Source organism: Rattus norvegicus, chromosome 14, assembly GCF_021556685.1.
Source record: "Rattus norvegicus strain SHRSP/BbbUtx chromosome 14, alternate assembly SHRSP_T2T, whole genome shotgun sequence".
NCBI classification, from domain to species: Eukaryota; Metazoa; Chordata; class Mammalia; order Rodentia; family Muridae; genus Rattus; species Rattus norvegicus.
The window spans coordinates 107869505-107886685 of record NC_141547.1 but is presented as its reverse complement, the minus strand read 5'-3'; the positions used below and the strand labels follow the sequence as shown (position 1 = coordinate 107886685).

The 17181-nt window shown below is 43.3% G+C and overlaps 1 protein-coding gene across 2 annotated transcripts in view; it reads left to right on the top strand.

Moving 5' to 3' along the window:
• Eml6 (EMAP like 6) overlaps positions 1 to 17181 on the top strand; it is a 306117-nt gene that overhangs the window by 254455 nt on the left and 34481 nt on the right. For both annotated transcript variants that reach the window (XM_087583666.1, NM_001446977.1), the window contains 4 exon segments: positions 4429 to 4517; positions 6036 to 6212; positions 13446 to 13647; positions 13760 to 13886. In XM_087583666.1, the coding sequence (XP_087439792.1) occupies positions 4429 to 4517; positions 6036 to 6212; positions 13446 to 13647; positions 13760 to 13886 (595 nt within the window).

Below are 17181 nucleotides of genomic sequence, written 5' to 3'. Positions count from 1 at the left end.
GGCGAAAGCTGACTATGTGTCTGTCCCACGTTTTGCTTTCATGTTTACCTGTTGATACACACCTAGGTTGCCTCCACACTTTAGCAATTGTGAACAATGCTGCCATGAATCTGGGTGCACAAGTATCTTTCCAAGACCATGTTTTCAGTACCTTGGGTTTATGCCCAGGAATGGAGGACGTGGATCACATAGTCGCTAGGACTGTTGGTAATGTGGTTGCTATGGGAGAGGGGGAGCACTGAAAGGGGATCTTATAAAGTACCTCAAAATGGAGCCATTGCTTGGAAAAGGGGAGAGAGAAGTGCAATACCTTGTCCTTTATTCTACCCAAGGCTAGCCTCTAGGACTGGGAAGACACTCAGAGTAAAAGGAGGAAGAGGTCAGGGTTTCTGAAGGTGCACTGACCTCTCTTTCTAAAAGATCCTTCAGTCAGGTGGAGGTGTCAGACCAGTGGTCCCTATAGCTTGAGAGCAGAGTAGAATACGTGTGATCTCTAAAGTCTACTCCACCTTGAGAATAGAAGCAGACCCCGAGGTCCCTATAGCTTAAGAACGTAGTAGAACGTGTGTTGTCTCTAAAGGCTATGCCGTCTGGAGAATGCGAGCAGGTGAGCCCATACCACCTGCCTACTTTAGCCACAGTCCATCAGCTGTAAACTCTTTGTCATCCAGATATGCCAGGTCCAAAGGCGTTGCATCTCAGGAAAGTGCCATACTCCCCAAGACCAGCCTAGCTTTTGACAGCAGAGACCCCAAGAACACGGACAGGGTAAAGAGCAAGATTTAGATGCAGGAGTTTGTTAGTTTGTTTGTTTGTTTTTTCTCTCATCACAACAGAAACAGTGAAAGCCAGAATCAGCTGGCTTGGCAGGGGTGGGGATGACATAGGCGCAGGCTCAGCCTCAGCAGCCCTCGTGCCCATAGCAACCACAGCTCATTTGCTTTTGCAGGAACATCAATGCGTGGAACACTGGAGAAAAGAATACACAGGGAGACAAAAGACAGAATCTGTTCTCGATAGCCAAAGTTCATTTCTAAAAACAGCAGGACTATATGATCCTAGGCAGTCGAGAGATGGAGCTCTCATAGGACACTTCATTTCTATTATCGCGGCAAATGGCCTGGCATTGATTTGATTCATATAGTACACTGCTTTGACTTATACAGTACAATTCTGGAATTATCCTGACCTGTAAGATGTGGCAGCCAGGCTAACACATGTGGCGTTTGCTCTGTGTGGCTGGTGCTCTCTCCTTAGCAATGAGGACAGTTTTTGTTTGTTTGTTTATTTGGTTGGTTGGTTTGCTTGCTTATTTTGTTTTTCTGTCCTGTTTTCTGTGTGAGCAGACTTTTATAGTGATAAAAAATGTGAGTTCTGAAATAATTTCTATTATTTGGGGCAATAATATATGGATGAAAGTTCAGACTCTTTTCATCTTTGCTTTTACTCCTTGCCCTAAGATTTCAGAGTGTTTGGGGGCAGGTGTGTGTGTGTGTGTGTGTGTGTGTGTGTGTGTGTGTGTGTTTGTTTGTATGTGTGTGTGTTTCTGTGTATGTGTGAATGTATGGGTGTATGTGTATATATGTATATATGTGTTATGTTTGTGTATAGGTGTACTTGTGTGTATATATTTGTGTGTGTGTGTTTCTGTGTATGTGTGAATGTATGGGTGTATGTTTGTGTATATATGTGTGTATATGTTTGTGTATGTTTGTGTATAGGTATAGGGTTGGGGTTATTTGTGTATATGTATATGTTTGTGTGTGTGTATGTGTGTGTATGTTTGTGTATAGGTGTACATGTGTGTGTGTGTGTGTGTGTGTGTACATGCACTTGTGGGCAGGGATAGGAAGAGAAAGCAAAGAAAGAGAATGCACAGCAAGCAGAGGGAAAGAAAGAGTGGTGACCTAAATGTTTTTTTCATTTAGAAAGAAGGGAGAAAACACATATCTGTAATTTTCTTGAACACAAAAAAATAAGTGGTTTTTAATTCATATTACATCTTGCAAGGACCAGAAGCCCACTAAGCTAGCCCAAATTTTAAATAATGACGAAGAATGAGTTCATTGAGAGATCTAGACTGCTCATAGCCTCCCAGAGCAGGAAACAATACCCAAGGAACTGACCTGAAAACGGGGCAGCACTTGGGAGGTAGAGGCAGGGGAATGCCTAAGTTCAAGGTCAGTTTGGTCTACAGAGTGAGTTCCAGGACATCCAGGGCTACACAGAGAAATCCTGTCTTGAGAAAGCAACAGAAGGGGCAGGGAGGGAGGGCAGAGGAGGAGGGGGGGGAGGAGGAGGGGGAGGAGGAGGGGGGGGGGAGGAGGATGAGGAGAAGGAGGAAGAGGAGGTAGAGGAGGAGGAGGAGGAGGAGGAGGAGGACTCACTTGCATGCAGCCCAGTCTCAGATCCCCCCAAATGTTACTCTCAACTGTAAAATCCACATCTTGTCCCAGCTGGGCACCCACAGATTCAGCATCCCTGATGGCAACTTCCTGAAAGAAACAGATTTTTGATATCCTGGCCTAGTGTGGTCTGGTTCCTCCTGAGTCAACATCAGCTCCCAGAGTTAAACTAGCCTTCAGTAGAGGTGGTTCTTAAGGAAAGGTGAGCCAACCAACTGCCCACAGGTGTCTGGCATTGCTTGGGCTGGCCTCTCTTGAGTCTCTAACTCCCTTGCAGTCAGTTCCTTACCTAGCCGGCTCAGTATTTGGAGATTTAATTATAAATTATGACCTTTAAAACTGTAATTAGTAAAGTGAGTTGTTGACATGACCTGAGAACTACAACTGAGTTTTCTTTCTAGTACTTTCTGTCTCAAAAGGCATTCAGAAAATGGCTTGCCTGAATTTTGTAATCTGTTTCCCACATATTTTACAGCTGTCTTTGAAAGTCCTAATAACATAGTTTCTTTGTAGATATGTTTAGTTCATTAGAAAAGTAACAGCTGCTAACTTCTTTCTAACACTAAGCAGAGAGAGAGCCCTTAACCACCCTCATTTCCTGCTTCCTTTTTCTCCATTTTTCTGTTTACTATATAATCTGTAAAGCATATATTTCTCACACACCCCTCTTTCAGATCCTTCGAGCCTCAGAGTCAGTGTGGCCCTTCCCCCAGTCATTTGATAACTTACCAAATGAGAAACTATTAATATCAGCAGTGAAGGGACTGGAGAACCTCATTTCTTAGTTTATTACTTGAAAACACTCATTTAGACCTTCCTTATGTCACACTATGTAAAACTGTTACAGATAGCATGCAAAGTACATACATGCAAGCCACATGCATGCAAACCACAGAGGACTCTTTGGGTATTAATTTTTCCAAGAGCACCTCAAAGTTCCTAGATACACAGTTATAGGGGAAATAGCATTTTATGTAAAGTATTTACTGTGCAAATGCTTGAATCTGGGCTGAGGCAGTCAATAGAGGGTCCGGAGTCAAGTGAGTTCCTAGTTGTGGAAGCTTGACCATAGAGACATTGTAGTCCTCTAAACTATTCTCATGTCCAAGCCTGATTGAAATTTTCCATACTTAAACTGTTGTAGAAAAATAGAGGATACCACCCTCCAACATATGACACTTCCAGTCATGAAGGACTGCTGCCCTTGGAGGAGGAGAGTTTGGAAGATGAATCAGTGATGAGACCATAGTTGTATATCGGGATGGCTGAAAGGCCGATCACTCAATTGCTTGAAGATAGCATTTTTCTCCTTTTGATGTTTTCAGATGACAAAGTTGGGAGGGACAGTATTTGTAGCTTGCTTTGTGTGTCCCTAACTTGAAAGGCAGATTTAGAATTTATAACTAAGCAAATGCAATTCCCATGTGAATCTCAGTTCTGATGCCAGACTTGTGACAGATTGTTCGCCTTTACCTCTTAATACATAGCAATGGGGGAAATGCGTGGAAATTTTATTTTGTAAAATTAGACCTTGAGGCTGGAGAGATGGCTCTTCAGTTAAGAGCAATGGCTGCTCTTCCAGAGGACCAGGGTTCAATTCCCAGCACTCACATGGCAGCTCACAACTGTCTATAACTCCAGTTCCAGAGGATCTGACACCCTTGCACACACATTCAGGCAAAACATCAATGCACATAAAAATAAACAAATCTTTTTTAAAAAAATCAGTTCTATTTTAGTGCTGCCGAGCAAACAGCAGACTTGATTCTTGTTATTTGACAGGCACTCAAAGTTAAATTTTAGGAGATCCATGTTTTTGTAAATTAGAGCTTGGGGGATTATTCCATGCTATGTGTTGATATTTATGTGCTTTTTGGAATAATGTAACATACTTTCAACTCAATTGATTAAACAAACTATAATGAATAAATTGTGGCAGCTCTGATTAGTATCTTACAACAAAATGATTAATGCACAATTTAATTTGTTCTCTTATTCCTACCATTTATTTATATCGTAACAGGGAAATTACTGCAAGTTAATTCAGGTGCCAAAGAACAGCTTTTCTTTGAAGCTCCAAGAGGCAGAAGACACACAATAAGGCCGTCAGAGGTAACTGCCTTACATAAAGATTTTAAAGGTATTTGGGACTGGAGTTGGCTCCATGGTTAACAGCACTGCTGCTCTTCTAGAAGACCTGGGCTCGATTCCTAGCATCCACATGGCAGCTCACACATGTCTCTAACCCCGAGCTTCAGGGCTTCTGACACCCTCACACAGACAAACATATAGACAAAAAAGATGAAAGTAAATGGCAATATATTTAGGGCTGGTTAAAAACGTGGATTCTAATCAAACCTGTCAATTTTAATTATGAACTCAGGTCACCCTCTATCTTTACACCTTTTTTTTTTTTTTTGGTTCTTTTTTTTGGAGCTGGGGATCGAACCCAGGGCCTTGCGCTTCCTAGGCAAGCACTCTACCACTGAGCTAAATCCCCAACCCCAACCTTTTAATTTCTTAAATATGAACCATTGATCTGTTTTCCTGGCTGCTGAGGACACAGGCTGACCTTGTCATGGAGATGGTGCCTGCTGTTTAGTTTTCCTGAGGATGCTGTATGCTAACTAATGAGCAGCCCGTTTCCCTTTCCCCTCACCATGCCATTTTGTGCGATGCTTTTTATGACTGTAAATGTTTTAGGTATTTCACAGTGTTCATTTGTAATAATAAGCAATATTATCCATAACAATAATGAAGGATGCCTTTTGAAACAGAAGTCCAACTAGTCCAATGCCGAACTATTTTCTTTCCCATGTCTTCCCTATATCCTTTGCTCCATAAGTAATTTTTCAATATCTGAGATCAGGCCTATGAGAAAGGTAGGGTCTGGAATGTGCTGCTAAGACTGGCAGTCTTATCAGTCCTCAGAAACATCACCATGGAAGGACAGAAGTGACTCTACAGTTATCCTCTGACTTCCCTACATACGTTGTAGCATGTGAGCACCCCCCACTCACAAGTATGTATATCCATATACCAAATGTAAGAAAATATCCTTTTATCTACCAGCCCAATAATTCCTACCCAGAAGCAATTTCCACCCCAGGAACATTTGTCATTGTCCATGGAGAAGGACAATACTGGCATCCAAGGGGTGAAGGCTTCGAATGCTGTTAAACATGGCTGTCTTCAGTGTGATGAAAATATCCGATCTAGTTCACAGACTATATAGTGATTAAAAATCTAGTTAAAATCTTACAAACCTGTATGGTAGTCTGAGTTCCATAATTCCAAAGTATGCTTTGGTCAGGAAAAAAAAATTGAGTATATTTGACAGTAGAGTTTGCTTGTTGAGAAATGATGTTATAAGTATGCAGCTCTATTGCTGGATACGATGCTTGTGCCACTGGAATATTAGCACTTGGAATGTTCAAGGCCAGCCTGGGTTATAGAATGGCTCATAAAAAAAGAAAGGAAGACAGACAGTGGCGACTAATTATTAGAGCATCTCATCACCCAGCACAAGTGCCTGCTGTCCCAAAGTGAGTCCTTCAAAACATCACCCCTCCTAAATAAAACAAAAAGAAATGAGTCTATAAAAATGATCACCCTGTTCATTCCCTGCAGACTGAGAAGATAGAATGGGACACATGGACCTGTGTCCTGGGGCACACCTGTGAAGGAATCTGGCCTGCTCACAGCGACGTGACTGATGTCAATGCTGCCAGCCTTACCAAAGATGGCTCTCTCTTAGCCACTGGGGATGACTTTGGTTTTGTGAAGCTTTTTTCATATCCTGTCAAGGTAATATTGTATGTTTGATATAAATTTCATCTACTCCATTAGTTACTCTAAGTACCTGTTGTTCCTGAGTGGTTCTTTTTATTTGAATGCATAAATAGTCAAAATGTATTTATCACTTCTGTAATGTTGTGTAGAAACTTCCCTGATGCTGTTTTTAAGTGGATGAGTTTATTGAAGTTCCCATGATATAGTGGTCCCCAAATACCATGGTCAAACTCCCAGTGGCCAACCACTTAAAGAAAACTGAGTCCTTCCCTACCTGCATCCCTGCCAGAAGCTATCAACTGTGGAGAGCAACACATCGGAGTCCTTATCACAATTTGTAAGCATCCTCTTCATTAGCTTCCTGTCTAGGCTGCTACTTTTGGGAGCTGGGGGTAGTAGAGGTTGTCACAGAAACCTTCTATACCTCTCATTCTCCACTGTGAGACTGCTATCATCAGTACCACTGCAAAAGTAGCTTCCCTGCCCTTTACAGTCAGCGGGAGCCCAGATCTGGACTTCCACGTGGTTTCTGGTAACAACTGTGTCAACATGGTCTGGTGGCAGTACAGGGAATCAACATGGCCCTCTGCCACTGCACAGACCATGGACTTTGTTGGCAAGACAGCCCCCAGATGCAACAGGACCACAGACCCAAATATGACCTTGGTGGCAGCATGAACCACAGACATCAACACAGCCTCAGGCAACAGTACAGGCCACCCACATCAACATGGATTCTGGAGGCAACCCAGACAGCAGACACTAATATGGCCTCCTGTGGTAGCACAAACTACAGATATCTACCTGACCTCTAGGGGTAACACAGGCCTCAGACATACACATGGCCTCCTGGAGCAGCAAGGTCCATAGAGGTCTTTCAAGGAGGTCCAATCCAGAACATGAACTATTCTTCATCCCAGACATCCTGTCATTGCTCAGAGCCAGGGCAAACCTGAGGCTGCACAGTGTGTTTTGGGGACTGAGTCTGCACACGTTTCCAGGCTGCTGCACACCACCATGAGCCCCACTCAGCAACTACATGTTCCCCAGTCCACCGTAGCCTTCTTACATCTGTCACCGATGTAGCGTCTCTAGTTCTACCTCTCTCCACTGTACACACGCCACTCTGTTCCTCTTATCTTTCTCACTTCTGTCTTATATTTTATTCATAATATATATTATATTATATTCATGGTAGTAGCATTGGAGACTGCAGTGTGTCACTATATACATATATGTATATGTGTGTATGTACATGTACATGTACATGTGCATGTGCATATGTATTTGTATATCCTGCTGCTGCCCAGAGTCAGGGTGATGTTACAACTAGGCAGGAAATCCAGGGATAGGTTTTGTGTGAGCTCCTAGTTGCCGCACACCTCCCTGCCCTCAATAATCACCTCTCTGACGACCTTTCTGCTTGTAGCTTACAGGCAAGCACCACAGCTATTGCACCACCCCCCCCAGTGCTGGCAAGACTGCTGAGCTTGTAGAAAGTGGTGCCTGCACGTTCTATCTCCCAGCAGGGCAAACTGCACAGACTGCAGACATGGTATTTCTATGCTGGGGGCTGGCCACTCCTATTCAGTGTTGCCTTGTTTCTGTGGAATCTCCAGGCTGAAGCGCATCTCCCTGCTGATGAATTAGCAGCCCTTTGTGCTTGTAGCCTGCTAGTTAGGGCAGCACTGAAGTGTGTAAGTTCACCATTCTCTACCCTACTCAGCTCCTTCCTTCTTTCCTTCCTCCCTCCCTCCCTCTTCCTCCTCCCCTTCCCTCTCTCCCTCCTTCCTTCCTTCCTTCCTCCTTCCTCCCTCCCTCCCTCCTTCCCTCTCTCCCTCCTACCTTCCTCCCTCCCTCCTCCTCCTCCTCTTCCTTCCTTCCTTCCTTCCTTCCTTCCTTCCTTCCTTCCTTCCTTCCTTCCTTCCCTCCTTCCTTTGTTATTGTGGTTGCTGCTGCTGCTGCTGCTGCTGCTGCTGCTGCTGCTGCTGCTGCTGTCATTGTCCCAGAGCTACTATGGGATCTGTAAACTCCTCCTTTTGACCCAGTGTCATCTCTCTCCTTGCCCTTCACACCCTTCAGAGCCTCCCTAGAGCTCTCAGACTCCTTGGTGCTCTGCAGCAGATGCCAGGGGCCCCACTCTTGTTGCCCCGTTAGCTTCCGTTGATAATAGGCATTAGTAAACTCTGAGCTGAGCTACTGTTTGTAGCCTGCACTCTCTGCCTCCTGATCACTGGCATATGTTTCCAATCTTCTAACAGCATTTGCATATAGGAAGATTATATCCGGTAGGCTCAGCTCCCCCTGCCTGGGAATCTCAGAGCTTCCTTCATTCAATCTCAGCATTTCCCACAAGCCTCTAGCTGCCTCTCCTTCTATGCTAATATTATCAGCATCTTCTTCAGCTACCTAGAGTTGAACCATTGCTTTAAGGTATGAACTGGCTAGTTCACAGGACACCTGTACTATTAGCTTCTTTGTTTTGATTTTATAGTTTCACTGAATAAAATTAAAATGGTACCAGTCGAGTTGAAGCCATAGCTGAGCCATACATGTAGCTATCATTTTTATAAGTGTTCCCAGCCTGTACTTACAGAACTGAGTTTCTAAAAATCTGGTTATAGCTCTTTGTATCTATACTGAGAAATTTTTTTATCTTATTTAACGTGTCTGCCCTACCCACATCTTTCAAATGCGTTTGAAATGCTTATTCCAGTCCAGTGCCATGCCATCTTGATTTCATGGTGTTATTTCTAAATTGTAGAAAGTGGTAACAGCCAAACACCAGTGCCAGACACCCCCATCAATATCCATTCCACGTGTCAATTCACATTTATTTTCAATTCTGCAACTAATAGCAGATATTTAAAACTCTCTAGCTGTATAGTGCGGTAGCCTCCTCAAAGACATCATTAAAATACTTGGTGAGACCAAGTATTACAGCCAGACAGTAAGCCCAGGCTGTAAACATGGCACTTGAAAGGCAGGCACAGGATGAGTGAGCTTAAGGCCACCCAGAAAGTTTGAGACCAGTCAGGGTTATATGAGACCCTGTCTCAAAACGAGCATACAGTAAAGAAGGATTAAACATATAGCTGAAAGCTGTGTTTATTGTGCCTTGGTTGTCTCCAGTCTCTGCTAATGATTGACCCAATAGAAAACATGAAATCGGTACCCATGATTCCTGCCTGTTCGTCTCTGAACCTTGCTGAACTCCTGTCTAAGATCTCTTGCACAAGCTTATGAATCCACACTTCCCAATGCCTACTAGTTTGCTCTGTTGGGTGAAGGAGCCTTCTTATATGTGATGGCAGCTCTTCTGACTTCTAAATTCCTCAAATGCTAGCAACATTCTTTGTGGCCACATTTGACAGTACATGGAATCATGGGCTGGTTTGCCCTTTCTGCTTTGAAGCACACTCCCTTTGAAAGAAAAATAAGTAAATTTACTGTCTGTTAATATACCATCTGATCTAAGAGGCCTTCTCAACATTCCTCTATCTTTCTTGTTTTTACTGAAACCAAGGTTTATGCAAAACTAACACATTTAAAATCAAACACGAGAATTCTTTCCGCACCCACTTGAGATCCTTGGGATGCTTTTTGTTTTACTTCTTTGTTACTAGACCTGGTCAGATCACCATTGTCAAAAGCCTTTTTCAGTGGTTGTGCCCAGTGTAGACATCCTTCCCTACCCCCCCCCCACCTCCCAGCCTTGCCTATCTGATCACAGTTCAATTGTCAGCAGCCATTCTCCTTGATTCTTCTATTTAATATTTTATATGTGTGTGTATGTGTTGTGTATGTGTACGTGTTTGCATATGGAGACCAGAGGTCAATGTTAGTATCTTCCTCTGTTGCTTTACAATTTGTCTTTAATTTAAAAATAAAAACAAAAAACCTTGGTGCATGGGTGTTTTGCCTACATATATTTAGGTTCCATGAATATATTTATGTCCTTGGAAGCCAGGGGGCATCCAGCCCCCTGGAATTGGAGTTATAGATGTTGTGGGAATCAAACCTGGGTCCTCAGAAGGAGCACCCTGTGTTCTTAACTCATATCTCCAGGCCTCTCCCTTAGTTTGCTAGTCAGGATCCCGCCCTAAGCCTAGAACTTACTAGAGTCACTAACTAGCAAGCTCCAGGGACCTTCCTGTTTCACTCGTCATGCCCAATTCAAAGTCAAGTCATCCAAATTCAAGTCCTCATTCATGTGGGAAGGCATTGATTGGCTGAGTCATCGCCTCAGCTCTCCACTCTTCATTTAAAATGAAATTGCTTTTAGGACAATTTTTTCTAATTGTTATACCTTGGTTTTAGTAGACTCAAAGTTTAAGAAATACTTAGCTAAAACCTTGTGGTACTATTGGATTTTACTCTTTTTCTAGGAAGTTCATCTGCCATTTCTCCAGCCTGTCCAGGCAGGATGCCTGGGGCAATCATTTGAAGCTGTGCCCTGTCTTCTGTCTTACAGAGTTCCAGGGCAGGACCTTAGGTATTACACGAAAAGCAAAACTAAAAAAGGGCAGAAATAAGCAAGTACAGCTACACTAAAAACAGTATGTACAACAACGGAAATGATCAATGAAATAAAAATCAGTCAGAACACATTCCTAATATAATAATAATAAAGGACTAGTATCCAAAACATATAAGGAAATCAACAGAATTCAGATCTAAGGTGGTACTGTGCTTGCCTGGCCTAGTACTAGTTTTAGTTGTCAGAACCTTGAAATAGCAAATAGAACGCATGGCTTACACTTGTAGGTGTTGAGGAGCCCTCATACTGTCTTCCTTGGTGCTGCACTAATTTGCATTCTCACCAACAGTGTCCCCATTCCCCATACCCTCCCAATTGTTGTTGTTGTTGTTGTTGTTGTTGTTGTGTCTTTGGGGCAGCCATTGTCCTGACATACATGTCGTTATCTCACTGTGATTTCTATTTGCTTGCCCTGGTGAGTGTGGTCCAGAAGCTCTCCATGCCCGTCCCCCATTTCCATGCTGTTCCTTTCACTTTTGCAAAAATGTCTGTTCAGGTCTTTGTGTCCCTCCCCTATACTCCTCCCCCATCTCTCTTTTTCTTTCTGTCTCTGTCTTCCTCTCTAGTTCACTTTTATTATTTTAAAAACTATGTGTGCTCTTACTCTCTTCTCTTCCCTGCTCTTCCTCTTTGTCCCTTCTCTCCCCATCCCCCTTCCCTCCACGTAGCCTTTACTTCTCCCCTCTTCTACTCTTCCCTCATTAAACCTCTCAACATGGAAAACAAAACAAAACAAAACAAACAAACAAACAAAAAAACGATGGTGTATATGAAAACAAATACCCTCAGAGGCCACAAAGGGAACTTTAGGTCTCCTGGAACTTTGTTAAAGGTGTTTTGAGTGCCTAACATGGGTACTAAGACTAGAACTCCAGTCTTAGCTATCACTTGGGTATCACTCTTGGCTATATCCGGCTGGCCTTGAACTTGCTGTACCACCATACCTAGTTCCCTTATGTTCTTTTAATCCAGTTTTTCTAACTCACTTCCTTTACCCAACTGGTGCACACTATATGGAAGTTGCTTCTCCAGTACTCAGACCCAGAGCACTGGAACAAATTCACTATTCACTATTCAGATCTGTTGAACAAATTGACTATTAACAAGTAAATGTTTCCTCCCTCCAAACACACTGTAGCCCTGACTCCACTGGGACTGTGTTTGAAGATGGGGCTTTACAGAAGTGAGACTGGATGAGCATGGAGCACTGTCTGACAGTCAGTGGACTGAGCTAGAGTGTCATACGTGTAAGGTCTGCCTGGTCTGTGTAATGTAACCTGCTTCAGACATGATGTCTGTGGTTCTTATTTCTGCCACACAATGCTTTCCCTACAAACTCCATTTGTAGCTACTATATTTTAAATAGTCTCCTTGGTCATTTTACCACTGTTTCACGAAGCAGTGTTGTTGTTGTTGTTGCTACTGTTGTTGTTGTTGTTGCTGCTGCTGCTGCTGCTGTTGTTTTTCTGAGTTAGTAGCCATATCTTGTAGGCATTGTTCTTCACTTGGCAAATATATTCCTATTGTATTCATTTTTACAGTTGCAAGCCTTCCTTGCAAAAATGTGTGCTCAGGTCATTTGTTTAATTTTTGTTTCTTATTTTTATTACTTTTAAAGTATGTGTTTATATGTACATGAGTGGATGGGGGTGTATACATGAGTGCAGTTGCCTTTAGAAGCCAGGAGATAATAGGGTTTTTGTTTTGTTTTGTTTTGTTTTGTTTTGTTTTGTTTTTTGCAATTACTGCCTGCCTGTTGGTTTGTCTGGTCTTCTCACTCTCAGTGCTTTCTTGAGGAGTTTCCAAGTGAAGAGGAAGGGTTGGCCAGATCTAGAGATCTGTAGGTTTGCAGCCCCAAGTGCCTGCCCCATTTCCTGCCATGTGTCTTGCTGTTTCAGGCTTCCTAGTACACCAGTTCAAAACCCCAGGGAAGCCTCTTATCAGTTATATGCTAAAGTTTTCACCTGGGAAGCCAGCTTCTGGCTCCTGGCCTGGTGTAGGATAGAAACCCCACCTCTTTAAGTGGCTCCCACGGGAGCCATTTTTGCCATGATTCTCTGTAGCCTGAAATGGAAGCTCTTCCTGGTGCCAACATTGGCTCCCCAGCACTTGTCAGGATAGCCCTAGGACAGCCACAGTCGTGCTGACCCTCCACCCCTCACCATTGCTGAGATAGTGGAACAGCCTGCGTCCTACACTCGAAAAGCTTCCAGTAATGTCTTGAAAACTGAATTATATTCATTTAGATTTCCTAGTGGAAAGGAGACTGCTTTATCTTTAAAACAGTTCTTTAAGTGACTTCTGGGTTAGAGATGCTTTTACAAGTTCCAGGATGAAACTGTTTTAAACATTACTTGAGGTCCCTTGCTGCCTTCTATCCTTGCCAGTATGTAAATGTAAATATGTAAATATGTAAGACCCACTGTGGGGAGTGGCTACAGAAGTGTCAATCAGGAGTTCAGAGAGACATGGTAACAAATGGTTTGTATTTCCTTAGTTCCCAAATCCACCTCAAAAATACCTGTTGAAGACCTACTGAGAGCCAGTCTTAAGGGGAGACCATTTACAGCATGCATGGAGCATGTATTCTTATGATACTGGCAAAATTAGAAAACTAGAAAATGAACAGTTTTGTTACATCCTAGATAACAGCAACAGGAATAATTAGGCATTGACTGGTAACTGCCACTTTCTGGCTTTGTTTGCAGGGACAGCATGCAAGATTTAAGAAGTATGTGGGGCACAGCGCACACGTTACCAACGTGAGGTGGTTGCACAATGACTCTGTGCTGCTCACGGTAGGAGGAGCTGACACAGCCTTGATGATCTGGACCAGGGAATTTGTGGGGACTCAGGAGAGCAAGCTGGTTGACAGTGAGGAGTCAGACACAGACGCAGAAGAAGACGGAGGTGAGCCCCAATCAGCCATGTGCTTTCCGTTATGGTGGTACGTTTTTTGTCTGGTACCCTCCTAAACACTTGAAAGCCATGTAACACCCCCAATCTCTTTCTGATGTTTGAGGCTATGACAGCGATGTTGCTAGAGAGAAAGCCATTGACTATACCACCAAGATCTATGCTGTCAGCATCAGGGAAATGGAAGGCCCCAAACCACACCAGCAGCTAAAAGAGGTGTCCATGGAAGAGAGGTACGGTGTTTGCAAGGTCCGCTTGCATTTCTTATACCTGACAGCAAACCGATTTGAACTAGTACATCTTATTTGCCCTGTAATTTGGCCGAAGTGAGACCTTTTTTTTATCTGCCTAGAGTCTTAACACAGACTTAAGTTGAAGGAAGTTGACCAGTGCCCTCACACAAGCCGAAAGTCATTCAAAATTATACAGATTGGTTGTTGTGTGTGGTTTGGATAGGTAAGAAATTTGGTTGGACTAGGTTTCCCTGACAAGGGGAGGAAGCAAGGGACCCCAAAGGATGTTCTGAATGCACACTTAACAAGACACCACATTGATCAGCAGGGTAGGAGCAGGTCATGACTTTGAAGTGAGTGGAATCTGTGGGACTCACCTCCCATTCTGACCAGTCTTTCTTTGACACTTTGTCAATGGATATGCTTTCTCTTACTGCATCCCCACTGTGCAGGAGGCTGGAATTGCTAGACCTGACCTGCTTGATTTCTGTCGCCCGAACATCGTCGCATAGACAGTGAACTTCTAATGCTATTTTGTGCCTGTCTGATTCCCAGTTTTAAGTACTGACAAGACAAATGACCAAGCACTGTATAATTTTAAAATACCAAGTTCGTAATTACATAATTGACTATGTTCCTAGTTGGTAAGAGGAGATATTGGATAGAAACTAGAATCTGAAGAGAATCTCAGAGATCTGACGCACCTCGGGAGAGTTGTCTGTGGGTTCTTTTCGTTGCGGTAGGCTGAATGGTCACAATGACCCCCACACCACACTGGGAGATTCGTGGATTTGCTGTTTATAGAGCCTTCTGACCAATAAAGCTATGTGGTAGACAAGACGTTCCCTACTTACTCTTAAGATGTGGCTTAAGATCCAACCTCTTGCCTCAGTTCAGTGATAGCTTTACTGTAGCTGTCAGTAAAGATGCACGAAACAGAAAAACCCTAATTCTCCCCCTGCATCTTTAAATATGCTACAGTACTAATGGAAAATTTTCTTTTGCTTAAAAGATAGAATTTTTGGTAGCGGTTTTTAAAATATAGTTTCTTTTTCTGAAAGTGGCTACAAGGAAAATTAATGTTTAAAGGACTTAATCCTAAAAACTGAACAAATAAACACACACACACACACACACACACACACACACACACACACACACAAATGCAAGCCACTTAACTGATCCATCCAAGAAAGGCATTTGGTCTGGGTCAGATCTTTTTAAAAATAAAGTATCCGACCTCTCCAATTTCACTTTCCATTGTCAGTGGGATCGGCTTGCCCATCTTTCCAAGAGTGTTCAAGCTGGTTCTATAAAACTCAGTGGTGTATCACACTAAAGCTCAGACCACTCAACTAAGATCCAGCCATGTAAACACTGTTCTGAGGTCCTGGTCCCTCATCTGATTCAGGTGTAGCCCATGATCACACAACCGCTCCTGGTCTCACGGCCTCTTTGCACAGCTGTACAAAATCCATGCTGCCTAATTGAATATGAGATGGCGATGAGGAGGCCAATAGTTTTCCACTTTAAGATTACATTTTTGAACACACCTTATTTTCTTTATTGTTCCATATTGAAGAGTTGCTATACATTAGGGTACACTGAATTGAATCTTTATTTTTTAAAAACAAGAAGAAAAACTTCATAGAATTATGAGCAAGTACTTTTCTACTGGCACTTTAAAAAATAACTCACCCTTGAACCCTTGAATGCAGTGAAGAAAACATATGGGAAAGAAAACCATTTTAAGATAAGTATAGGCCAGCAATTTCCTTGATAACAAAACAAACAAACAAAACATTCGAGAGCCCCAGTTTGTAGAAGGGCTTTTAACCACAGAGATAGTAGCAGCTACATGTCATGCTGGGAGCTGAGTGTGCCCAGTAACCAGTTAACCTGTAGGGAGAAAAATCATAATCTCAACTAAGCAGTCTCTCCCCATCTTGGTCAGTAATTTTAGGGGGTTCGACCTCAGAGATAAGACTAGGCAGCTTGTGACCACAGAAGACAGAAGTATAGGGCAGGTGGTGCCTTCAGGAAATTAGTGAGAATCCACAATGAGAGAGAATGGGGGGGGGGTGCTGAGGCCTTGAAGCCAGGAGTGACAATAAATCATGTATTACAACGTGGCTTCATGAGTTCTAGCCTCCTGTGAAAGAGGGGGAAGAACGAGTGGTGCCTCCTGTATCAGGAGCACTACACCAAGCAGTACCCAGCTTCTCCCAGGGAGTGTTAGGGCCAGTGCCTTCCTTTGGCTCCTTCAAGCTTTATTGATTTTTCTTGTCCCCGAGGTGTGTAATACTGAAGGTACCTGGAGCAGGACATATACCAGTGACAGTGAAAGAGACAAGCACCAGAGCACTGCTCCATGCAAGGACTTTGACTTTGTCTCCTAACTACGCTCCAGGCATCTGAGTCTAACTGAATCCCTTCCCACCCTGCTCCCTGAGAAGAGTGCAGCAGCTGTCACACTGAGAAAAACATGCTGGCTGACAGCTGCACAGTTTGCATCAATCATTTGGAAGCAACTGAACTTTTAAGTTTCTAAGACAGCCATGAATTGTTTCTAATTACATTTAGATATTTAAAATAGCTGTGAGACTACATGATGCCTTCTTGTGCAACTTCTAACATATTGTGACTTTTATGCTTCAAAAGTCATATGACCTTCAGTTCCAATATTTTGGGAATTGAGAAAGTTGAGGAAAAAAAAATAATTTCCCTGAAGAGAACACCAGGCCACACTTAGCGAATGTGAAATATGCCAATCACATTTCAGCTTTGCCCCAGCTTGCCATATGGCTCCTCCGCTTGGATTCCTTCAGGCAGCCCCAACCTTGGATGCAGCCTTAGCAACCTTCTCCTCCCACAGTCAGCTCTGCTGACCCCTCCCATGCGCTGAAACCAGTCAGAAGCAGAAAGGCTGGAAGAACCTATGGATGCTGCCCATAAGGGGTGGGTAGTGGGAAGGAGAAAGGCAGGAGATGTAGGTAGGGTACACAATTCCAAAACATTCTCCCTTATTGCTTTTGCTAACCGAAAATCAACAGCTTTTACACAGGTTCTGGGATTCAAACTTGGGTCCTCATGCTTGCATAGCAAGCTCTTTACCCACTGAGCTATGTCCTTAAGCCAACCATTTATTTTATTTTTTTACTTATTCACTTTACATCCCACTCACTAGCCCCCCTCCTGGTCATCCCCTCCCACAATCTTTCCCCCATTCCCTCTCCCCTTCTACTCTGGGTGTGTAGGGGCCTCTGGGTATCCCCCACCTGGCACCTCAAGTCTC